Source organism: Clarias gariepinus, chromosome 4, assembly GCF_024256425.1.
Source record: "Clarias gariepinus isolate MV-2021 ecotype Netherlands chromosome 4, CGAR_prim_01v2, whole genome shotgun sequence".
In the NCBI taxonomy this organism is placed as follows: Eukaryota; Metazoa; Chordata; class Actinopteri; order Siluriformes; family Clariidae; genus Clarias; species Clarias gariepinus.
The window spans coordinates 18189525-18201531 of record NC_071103.1 but is presented as its reverse complement, the minus strand read 5'-3'; the positions used below and the strand labels follow the sequence as shown (position 1 = coordinate 18201531).

The following is a 12007-nucleotide window of genomic DNA, read 5'->3' as shown; positions in this document are numbered from 1 at the left end:
TTTCAGCCCTAGTCCTCACATAGTCAAACCGCATATGTGGGATAGGGGTATAACAGCGGGAATAACTTTGTGTGTGTGTGTGTGTGTGTGTGTGTGTGTGTGTGTGTGTGTTGGGGTAGGACGACTTTCCGACACACACACACACACACACACACACACACACACTCTAAGGATTGGAAATGACTGCTGTCTGGCTCACGGATTACAGTAACTGTCTGAACAACGGATTACAGTTTAAAAAACGAAATAACTTAAATGATGGACCTAACGCGTTAGATTACTTGTTACTTTAAAAAAACTTACTTTGTAACACGTTACACCCAACACTGCCGATTATTGGAACTTTAAACATATAGAGTATTTATGACGTGTGACCGGAGTACGCCTCCATACGTTTTCATAACAAACACACATTTGACAAGGGTCAAATATATTAACGGTTCACTTTTATAGCTTTTTTTTGGGGTGGGGGGGCCTCTATGAAGGCTCACGTCCTAAAGGCGTGGTTCGCTACTGCCGAATTCCAGCCACACTACTGTCAGGGTCATGCTGTTACACAACACCAATCAACACCTTCTGACCAAACACTTCGACATTTCAATAGTGCTGTGGTATTAATGGCTAGAGTGAAACACCACAAGAGGTAACTCAAGATGAAGACTGATACAAATTTCCATGATTTGGAGTGGTGCCTCTCGGCCCATAAGTACATCCATAACGAATACGTTGGACAGGATGTTCATTAACGAGCAAACATATGACACTGTAATTCTGTACAGTTCAGAGCAAGCGTACAGTCTAAAGGTGCCGCAGTTCCAACACTGCCAGGATTAGGATTAGAACCTTGTTCAGGGCCCAGTGAGTCTCCATCTGTCAGTGTATGAAGGAGCAGGAATAGGGGCCTTATCCCTCATCTGCCATATGGACTCCCACTCTCAGTCGCTATGACAATCAGTCGACAGGAGAAGTCCAAGAAGCTTGAGCTCGTGTATTTCACACTGGTACACGAGCTTTAATTTTAATCATCAACTGAGACACAACTGTTAAAGCGCTAAGACACACACCCTGGATTTTGCCTGCAGGTACCCAGAGGTGCTGATACGAGCTTAATATCAATGTTGTAAATTTGCATATTCTTGACTTCGGCTGCGTTTCTACTCTTTGGAAGCTTGTGACGTTTCATTATCCCGGTTCAGGCGATCAGAACCGGGTTGTGGGTTCAAGTGCAGTAATAAAATGGCGAGTTGTAGCCGTAGGCCTCTGACAGAATCCCCCCGTCCCCCACCCCACCCACCGAGATTTTCTGCACCCAAGGTGTGATGACATTCCAGGCAACGAGACAGGCGGCTTGGCATATGATGTCAGACGGACAGACGGATCTCTGCGAGACAGGAAGCTCCTCCCTATTAGCAGCAAGTGTTCCGGTCGGGAGCGGACAGCCATCTCAGCAGAGCTCCCTCTCATGCCAAGCGCAGAGACTGGAAGCTAATCTGCACTATGGGCTGTGTCTCAAATATCAAGCCGTCAACATAAGGCTCTATATAATCAACCCCCCCTGAAAAATACAAGCTTTCCTTTTGTAAAATTGCTAGAAAGTCACACACGGTGGCTGAGCCAGAAACTCTATCATGCTTATCTATTCAGACACTGCCGCCGTAGCCGCAGACTAAATAGCCAACAGCTGTGGACAGGCAGGTAGCGTGTGTGAGCATGCAAAGAGAATCTGAATCAGAAGTCAAACACGCGACAGTGAATCATTCAGCTGTGAAGTCTTTTATGGCGTGCGTTTTATGGAGACAGTGACGGTGATGTGCGGCTAACCTTTGCAAGCCTGTTCACCCCCCAGCAGATCGATCATATTTCTGACACCGTGCTCCACGTGCCATCACAGTACACTGTTACACTTGGCCCTGAGCCATGCTCGTATCAGTCAGCTGCCACCACAAAAAGGCACCTTAACCTGGCGGCACATGATGATCTCCTCACGCCAACACACATCTACTCCTCTGTCTGGGGAACTTCTCTATGTGCGGCAACAAACCCATTGTTCTCTCTGTTCACGGCAAAGAAACTAACACCTGCTCAAAACTGCATTCATGCTCAATGAACTGTCAGGATCACCTGCATATAAACACATTTTAAAGAAAAAGAACATTTTATTCGAACAGAAAAATAACTGACTTTAACTCATTTTCTTTTATAGAAAGAAGACTTCTTTGGTCAGGTCACCAGAACACTTACTATTTACAAAGTATAACAACACTTAAAAAAATATAGATAAAGTGAAGCAGTTGTGTTAAAAATAAATAAATAAATAAATAAATAAATAAATAAATAAATAAATAAAAATATTGTTGGAGAACTGACACTATAGAAAATGTTATAGAATGAGTATTGTGCAGAAAATCAAGAACATAGTTTAAAGCAAATGAGTGTGGTGGGGCAAACAATAGTGATCAGGGATTGGGAATAATAGTGATCAGCGTTAAGAATAACGGTGATCAGGAATTGGGCGTTGAAAATAATAGTGATTGGGTGATGGGAATAGTAGGGATTGGGTGATGGGAATAGTAGGGATTGGGTGATGGGAATAGTAGGGATCAGTGATTTGGGGGGGGGGAAACTTATGTAAGCACAACTCGGTCAAACTTTATTTTAACTAGTTGGGCGTTACCAAACCTGCTCTCTGAACTGGTATAACCTGCAGCTGTTCGCAGGGGAGATGTATAGCATACCTGACGATTCCAATCGTCTGTTTAAAAAATATAGTTAAATAAGGCATTTAATTTGGTCTAAAATGCAGCCAAATGTAGCGACAACATGAAACTGGCAACACTGCCACAAGCAAGAGTCTTAACAGAGAGAGCAAAATCCAACGCATATTCCACTGTGATGAATAAAATCTTATGTAAAACAGGATCTTATGTAATACGCAGCAGTTGCACGTTGTGTCCGTGTATACACTCGTCATTGTGTTTTCACAGCTCGTACAGCGAGCGCTGCACCTTGCCAGTCATACACAAAAAGACGTTGTGCACTTTTACCTAATGAAGTCCAGGTGGAACAACGCCTAATCAGGTCACCTTTAAAAAGCCCTGATTTCCAAGCGTAGGTCATTGCGCAAAAAAAGGCCACACTTATTCTGCTTGCTGTGCATTCCGTGCATTCGCAAGACACGAGTCCGAGTGCCAGTGGATGACGCAAGGACGTACCCCGGCGTCGACAGGCTCTCTTAAGTCTTTACACCATTGTGCCGTGAATGCAGCAATGTTTCTGGAGTCAGATGAGCATTTAAGATCTGGTGGTCTGCTCTTGACCTTTAACCCCAAATATCAACTCAGGACAAAATGTGAAAGAAACTTCGCCCAAGATACTGCAGGAGAAGTGCATCAGGAATGGGTCTTACTGAAAAAAACGTAACACCCGTAACAATACTAATACCCTGACTTCAATACAGGTTCATGAACGATACTTTTTTCTATGGGAATTAAACAAATAAATAAATAAAAAACAAAGAAAGACATACATTGCGCACTAAGGTACTCATCTTTATTTTTATTTTTTAGCTTCTTGGCAGATTTACACATTTAGAGTCGTTTCACAGCACATCATAAATACAAACCTGCGTAAAACTGAGTGTTTTAACTTTTTCAACTATTTAGTTTTATTTTTCAGATATTTGGTGTTTTTCCTCAAAGCAGTTTTACAACATAAAAAATTAAGTTAACCAATTTATCAAAACGCAAAGTTGGCTTAACATCGTTGGCCAAGTTCACAAGAGCTAGCTCAGAGTTCACACACACACACAATAAAACATTCATTTTGAACCAAGATCACAGTCGTAAAAATTAACTAATTCCCATTTTTTAAACCAGGTAACCATAAGCAGTGCAGTGTGTTTCTGATCGTTCATCTCTCACTAGATTGATGAGAGAAAGATAGGGAAAGATCGGGGAAGGGTTGCCTTCTTTCTTTGACTCTCAGAATATTAACAATAATAAAAAAAGGAATAAAACTTTACTGCTCAAGTTCACCACCTTGCATGCTAACAACGCTCATGTTCACTTTATTTATTTATTCTTACAAACTAATCTGTTCAGTCCATCACTTATCGAAAAAACAAGCAAGTGCGATGAGCGGTGCTTTTTTTATTAGCGCATTCATGTACAACACTGTCTGAAAATTTTACTAAATAAAAATGTATAAAAGCCAGAATTTACTTTCTCATCTTCATCTTACCAAAGAGCCAAGACGACCAGTTGGCGAAATTGGCAAAAGTTTGTTTGGTTAATGTTACTTACTAAATTTCCAGTCACAGCGTAATCCTCAGGAATACGGGATGAGACAGAATTTGAAGGAAGGTTTATAACATTATATGTACTTTAAGGCTGTTTTTTGGTCTTTTTTTCAGTTGAACACAGAGCAACTTTCCCCTCTTCGAATTATCCCACACACCCTTTTTGTACCTTGCGTTCTGCGCTGATAAAATCATCAATGATGAGAAAACCGAGTCATGCCTTTAATCACGTAGACATTTTTTACACCTACAATGCGACTCACACCAAAGTCAAGCGTTTTAAAATACAACCCACACGTGAAACCACTCTCTGAGCACTGTAATCAGCAGGCTGTGTGTCTTCCGGCTCGTTGACGCTGAGACATACTCGTTAAGTATCGAAATTAGGTACCGGATGATGAGGTGTTTTCCGTTACTCGATGGTATCAAAGCGATTCCACCAGTCACACAAAAGTCGTAGAGTGTACTAGCATGACATCATAGACTTTTAACGCATAAAGTTATTGTTGGACAATGTTCAGCATCAGCAGGAGATCAGGAACACAATGCAACAAAAACAGGACACACTACATCCATGATGTATGTTGTATTGTTCCGTGTTGTGCCAGACTCCTGGGAAAATGTCATTCTGACAATAAAATTCCCCTCAGACTTGAAAGATAAAGCAAGCACAAACTTTATCTGCGCTTCAAAACTCAATCACAGAATAAAATGCAACAGACAATTAACAGTTTTACACAGACTGTTTGGGCAAAAGAAAAAGAAAAAAAAAAAAGGTGCACACACTTAAAATTTCATTTAATCACATTTGATTACAGAACAGAATTTGGTGAACAGTTCACGTGTGAAAATTCCTGGTGCTCCCAAAACCACTCTTTCCTAATTTGAGTCTGGGGATATGCCTGTGCCATCAGGGAACAAAAACTCCATAGATGTGATAACCTGGTCATTCAGTACATTCAGGTCATCAGCTGACTTTATTTTTTTTGCCACATAACATTGCTGAGTCTGTACCTGATGAACTGAGGTAACCCCAGATCATACCACTGCTTCCAGAGGCTTGTACAGTGGACTCTATGCGTGATGTGTGTATGACTTCATGCGTTTCACTTCTTACCCTCACTCACCCATCACCCCTGTTTAGGGTCAGTCTGAACTCATCAGACTGCATGATCTTTTCCCCATCACTTCAAACTCAAGTTTTTATAATTCCTAGCAAATAGATTTTATTTTGAATTGTTTTCATTAACAAGCAGGTTTCTTAGCTGTCCTCACAGCTCTTTAGTCCCAATCCTGCGAGTTCTCATCACATGGAGTGTGTATGGAAAGGCTTTTACTTTCACTATTAAACACAACTATGTTTTCTACTGTCGATTTTTTCCCCCTGCAACTTTACCAAGTTTAAGTGATCCCTCTTTTCTGACCAAATTTCTTTTTCAAAGTTGATGGTTCAGCATTAAGCTTTCAGATTTTGATAATGTGTTGAACGGTTTTTAACCCAGTTCCAGTAATTTCAAAACTCCTTAGTTGTTTTTATTGGCTTTATACAGCTCAATAATTCGACCCTTTGTAAACGGCGACTTTTCTTCTGGCCAGGCAGAGTATTTTGTGATGTATTTTGTATGCCGATGATCTGTTTGACCCAAGATGTTTTGGCCCTGTTACACAAGTGCTTGTTACACTGCCTGATATAAAAATAACCTGCTTGTAGTCGATCGCTTACGTTATGTGATCCGAGACCCGGGAATCAGTGTTGGGCTGATACCAGCAAAAAAATGCTGGATTTGATATCGAAGTGGGGGGGAAAGAAGAAGAAGAAATTCAATCTGGCCCATGAAATAAAAATAAAAAGGGGGGGGGGGGAGTTGGTAATGTTCACAAAGATTATTGTTTTTATATATTTATTTTGGTTAAAATTGATTTTATTGGATTTATCCTTTATGTTGTCATGTGATTTTCGTGCAAAAGAGAAGACTTGAACACACAAGGCTTTTAACTCTGCCTTCTTTAAGTGAAGTGCTTCTATTGTGAACAACAAAAAAGGAAAAAAAAATCTTTTAAAGCTTTTTAAGCAGTTTTAAAGAAAGAAATAATAATCACAAGACTTAGTATTGGTTGAAAGGCAGAAAAAGTGCTCTCATGCCTTCTCAGGGTGGCCATGTCCATTGAGCACTGAGCATTGAATAAAGAAATCAATAAACTCCTTAGAAAAGAAAAATGAAACGGAATGCATTGTTTTGGTCGCAAGTTATAGAGTAGATAATATTGTTTAAGGCAGAAAGCTCCACATACCGCAGGGTGTACGAGTTAACTTAAGGCTGTGCCTCCTAGACCATCTTTGAAAATAATTTTTAAAAATAAATCATAAACTAAATCCCCATTATGTTTAATCTAAATTACGACAAAGCTTGTGCTCTTACTAGTGAAACAGAACTTCTAACCAAACATCTGCACTCGCACCGAATGATGAAAAAAATAGCACCTCCTTTCCCTAGGTTGAGCACAGGACAATTCTAAGTCCTTTTCCGTCTACACACACCACTATGACAGCCTCTTTTTCCCCATTCGGAAACGCTCGGCCTGAATAAACTGTGTTTGAAAATCCTCTCGGAAGGCTTCCTTCAGGTGCTGTTTCGTAACGACTCCTCCGACAAGCTGTCTCGACATGCAAATTAAACGAAGCATCCAAACCATTCGAACTATTCAGACCGTAGGTAAACTTCAGAGCTGGTCTACGCAGACAAGCAGGTGGTGTAGTACACGCACCTCGGGCCAAAGCGGCAGCTTGTAAAAGGAGAGCGCTGTTCCGTTCTGTCTGGCAGTAGCCGACATGTCCATGTCTGTGCAGCACAAGTAGGCCAGTGCCTGCAGTGCACAGGAAAGGGCACAGCGAGTGTGTCTGCAGCCATGGAGAACTCTGGTCACGACAGCCCCAGGCACTGCACTCGGTCCAAGTTTGGAGAGAGCGAGCTGGCAGACTTCCACGCCACTCCACACACGCACACACACACACTAGACTCACACTGAGCCTCAGATATGCAGTGCAGTCAGAAAGAGAGGCTAAATGCAGTAATGAGAGGACAGTTGAAGGCTTCAGACATTATGTAGCAGTGTGAGCCAAGTCTCAGACAGAAGGGCTGTGTGCTCGAAATTGTAAGCACTTTCAGATGGCGATTCAACATTTCAAGACAGAGACAGAGTGAGAGAGAGAAATCTGTTAACCTGTGACGAGTGCTAATCTCTAACACAGTTCATACTGGAGTAGGAGACTTTTACATAACACCGCGCTCCGAGCAAGAGTTCAACAGACATGTTGCAGACGTCTGGAAATAAACCTGGTGCTTTATTAGCTGTGAGTCAAGGCGTATTTGTCCTCATTGTGTGTGTGTGTGTGTGGTCGAGGCACTGCAGTGCAGTTTCACATGTTCATGGCATTAACACACCTTATTGAGCTGCTCTTTCAGTGCTCTAGCCTGGGGCAGTGTTTCCTGCTCCTCCAGTGGCCCTGCAATGCGTGTCTGGACTCTCTGAGGGATTAGGAATTAGCTGATGAGTTTGTTCAAGTGTGTTGGAGCTGTGAAAACACCAGCACAGTATCGGGAAGCGCTTACACACACACACAGACAGAAAGAAAGAGAGAGAGAGAGAGAGAGAGACCTCAGGCAACACAGTCTGACCCAGTCTAACTCACACTGACTGACAGTTTGGATCATAAATCATCTAGAAATGCACTGACTGTACGTTTATTTAATTATTTATTCAGTATTGTTCAAGTTCATGTTCAAGCAGCTTTTAAGAGCTGCCAAGTCGGACACTAAACTACTAATCATCCCTGAGAGCTCGGTTCGTCTGCCAAGTTTTTTGGGATCCATCTGTAAGTCTGCGTCCATCCCGCCTGCAGCAGAGCCCGAGCGGGCTAGTCAGGAGGCTAGCTCAGTTAGCAACAGCACTGGAACTTAACTTACTTCATAAAATTATCAAAACGTCTCAAACACATTAAACACTGATTAAAATAGGATTTTTATTATTATTATTTCATGTGACTAGTTGCCTGTGACAACGGAACAGAAAAGCGTTAAGGAAACAGCGTTAGCTGTTTTTGGAGAATGACATTTTAACTTTAAGATTAGCTGGAAAGCTTTTTTTCCTGCCAAACACAGCTAGCTAACTGGTGAGACGTGCTGGTGGAAAAAATAGAGAGAGAGACAGAGAGACTGACAGCTGGACGGGTGTCTAGACTCCAGTCTGAACCCTGATAGCGCCTAGCATTCCGCCTGTCTAACGGTTAGAGACGCAGACAGTCCAACTTTCCGGGCTGGTACTGACACCGCAGTGCGTCAACAACTGCCCCTGAAGTGTCCATCTGATGCGCTGGGGTCTGACTTCACGCGCACACAAACATATACAGACACACACAGAGAGAAAAGTGTCGCTCACTTACCTCTTTATCAAGACGCGTCACATCGGTGCGCGTGCGGAAAGAGAGCGCGTGCGTGCGTGCGCGCGTATGTATATGTGTATGTGCACGTGTATATGTGTATGCGTATGTGCGTGCGTGCGTACGCGCGCGCGCCGGTGGCTCGTGCTGATCCGCTGCTGCTGACCTGATTTGAGTGCAGGCGCTCCGCACAGCGCCGGAGACAGACACACACACACACGCGCGCACAACGGGCACCGCGCCATCAGCCCCAGCCATGCGCACTGGCCACGGCGCTTCACAGTAAAAGTCCCCAGTGCCGCGCCTTCACCGCCTTAGTGCCAGCTCCCTACACACACAGCATGTTTTCTTTTTAAATAATATTTAAAAGCCTTAAATTCAACTAGTAATAAACTGATAATTGAATGTTATGTTGTTATTAAACTGCAAACAAACATTACACATATTTTGTGGCCATCTTTAACCAGCCAAAGCACTGGCCCTCTCTTTCTAATTACAAGTTCTAAGTAATTTATAAGCGTTTACACTCTTCTCATGTTTGTTTCTTGTCGACTTCTATAACTGTGAAAACGTGCTAAATGTCGCCCTCTAGTGGACCCAAGGTGGTGTCATTTTTTTTGTCCAAACGCGGGTGTAAATGCAAATGTTTTAATACTCTTGAAACAAAATAGTCCATATATGTAGGCACAAATCTAGTGTTAGGTTTAAAAGATTCTAATTTAATATCATGAGAAAATCTGTGTGAATTAATGGTTCCTTGTAAGCAAAGTTTGTTTTAAGTCAATGGAGGGTCTTTCCTTGTCCTCAAGGTTTTCATTCTGATAAATGTCGATAGGTGGACTGATTACACTAAATTATTCCTGTGTGTGTGTGTATAAGCCATGATGGAACTAACCGCTCACCCAGGGTGTATTCCTGACTTTTACTGTTCCAGGAATAGACTCTGGATCCACCGAGACTCTGACCAGGTTAAAGTGATTAGTGAAGATGAATGAATCTAACTCTCACAGTTCAAACATTGTCCCTTCCAATACAGCAGCCAGTTTCAGGGTGATTGCTTCAGGGTGAGTAACTCCTTTTATGCCTCACATCTGCAGAATTTGTATAGATACATACGTACATGCCTGTAAGTCTTATAAATACACACACACAGCGGTCAAAAGTCTGGACACACCTACTAGTTTTTATTTCTTTCTATATTGTGAAACAATGCTGAACGCGTTTAAATATGCAATGATCTCCTTTAAACAGTCTTTGAAAACCTTCATAGCGGCTTTAATCTGAGGTGTGATTAATTGATGATTTTGGAGGCTGGTAACTCTAAATGAACTTTTCCTCAAATTTTTGGTCTTGCTTTCCTGGGATGGTCCTCATGAGAGCCAGTTTCATCATGATGCTTGATGGGTTTTGCAAATGCATTGATAAGAACTATTCCAGAACAGCTGTCCTTTGTGTCCTAAAATAACAACTGACTACTGTTGTTCTTGATACTTAATTATCAAGTGTCATAAGTGTTATTTCCTAGTTTTGATTATTATTATTGATGCTGTCATGTTGTACCAGTGTAGCTGGTTAACTGTGCTCTGTGTGAGAATCAGTATATTTGTTGGACAAGAATGATGCAACATGCAAGTTATTCAGATGTAGAGACTGGCTCATAAAATCAACATTTTTAAAACTCTGGGAGAATTTTATGTGTAATTATGAAAGGAGACTTCTGGGTTAAAAATAACCTTTGACCATTAGTGAATGTGCACAATGTCCCTAAATCACCCGTACTGACAGCAGAGTTTCAGAGGGGGGAAAAAACATTTCAGCGAAGACATTTTATACCCATAAGATTTAGAAGGAGCATTCAACTCTATTGTTACTTTTGTTTGAGACATAGCTTTATTTTAATCCTAGGTGGCACATGGCCAAAATATACACAACCCTCTCCTTCAGAGGTGTGGAGAGGCACATAAGGCCTTTGCTCCACATCCAGACAAAACACACTGGATTAGATCTTTAGAGTTTATCAAACACTGGTGCATGTTCATAGAGGCCCTGTCAAGCTGGTTCACCATTTTGTTAAGTGTAGCTGTGGAGCAGAGGCTCGCCAATGAGATACAGAACTGGTAAATACAGTGTGAGGACGTCTTCTGTTCTCCAGAGACCTATACAATGACACGGCGTTTCCGCCTCAGTGGCTCATAGTTAATCCAGATCTTCTTCTAATATGTTAGTAGAATACAGCAGTCCCAACGCAAATCTCACTCTGACAGCTCCTGATTCTGCCACTCCTTTTTAAAAAACCCTGCTGCGCTCCCGACAGACAGGCTGGAGTGAGAACGTGGAGTGTTATGAGCATCATGTCCGTGTGCTAGTTTAGTAGTTCTGTGCTGGTGAGTAGTGAGGCTCAAACATGTCTCTAGTGCGGCCTTGCCTGGCCCAGCATCTTCAGCCTGGCCTGGTCGATCACATCTAGGAGGTTCTTGGCGTCAACAGCGAGTGCGTGGGCAGCCGTCAGCATCTGCTTCTTGTAGTCCTGCTGCAGGCTTGTCATCACGTACTGTTGTGCAAGCTTCATCTTGTTAATCAGCTCGGCCAGGTCAGAGTTCAGCAGCTTCTGAGCCATCTCAACCTAACAGCAAAAAACAAGGATTTGATAATACTCTAATAATACTTTCTGTACTGGATTATAATCTGTACTATGATAATCAATACTTGTGGACATCATGCAGAGTGTCCCGAATGTTAAACACTTTTAACAAAACACCCTGAGCACAAATGCTTCCCACTCGTGATGGTCTTGTGTTTACACATCTGGTGTGTTTTGAACATAATTGCACTTCAAATGCTTTCCAAATGCTTTTGGTTAAGAGATTGAAAGTATGAGTAAAATCAGAATGAGAGCCATATTGTGTCTGTGTAAGCAAACTACAAACTGCTGCGTTGTACCTCTCGGTGCGTGTGAGCCGGCAGCAGGGGAATCGTCTCATCCACTGTGGCCAGGAGATTCCTCAGTGCTAAACCTACATCCTGAAAAACAGTTCAGTAAGTTCATTTTCATAAAAACGTTGTGAAGAGTGACATATACATATTACGCAATTATGTACACAAATGTATTTTGCTTATGTTTTTCATAATCCTCTTGATACTCTCTCACTTTTCATCACAGATTCCAAACTAAACTGAACAAACTTTGAAAGTCCGACACCACCTGTCACTCCATGACTTGTTCAGATTTTTTGACTTTCAACTGGAAAAATGTTGGCTGGCTAATATGCAAA

General features: G+C 42.0%; 2 protein-coding genes across 10 annotated transcripts in view; both read right to left on the bottom strand.

Annotated features, from left to right (window-relative positions):
* The window catches only part of ldlrad4b (low density lipoprotein receptor class A domain containing 4b), an 86044-nt gene extending 77134 nt beyond the window's left edge, over window positions 1-8910 (bottom strand). The window contains exon 1 of the mRNA XM_053495182.1: window positions 8739-8910. The gene's annotated coding sequence lies outside the window, so the exon portion shown is untranslated. The remainder of the gene's footprint in view (window positions 1-8738) is intronic.
* Window positions 8911-10606: 1696 nt separating this feature from the next.
* ptk2ab (protein tyrosine kinase 2ab) overlaps window positions 10607-12007 on the bottom strand; it is an 89622-nt gene continuing 88221 nt past the window's right edge. For all 9 annotated transcript variants that reach the window (XM_053493611.1, XM_053493616.1, XM_053493615.1 and 6 more), the window contains 2 exons: window positions 11676-11756; window positions 10607-11358 (listed from right to left, as the gene is read on the bottom strand). In XM_053493611.1, the coding sequence (XP_053349586.1) occupies window positions 11146-11358; window positions 11676-11756 (294 nt within the window). In that variant the 3' untranslated portion in view covers window positions 10607-11145. The remainder of the gene's footprint in view (window positions 11359-11675; window positions 11757-12007) is intronic.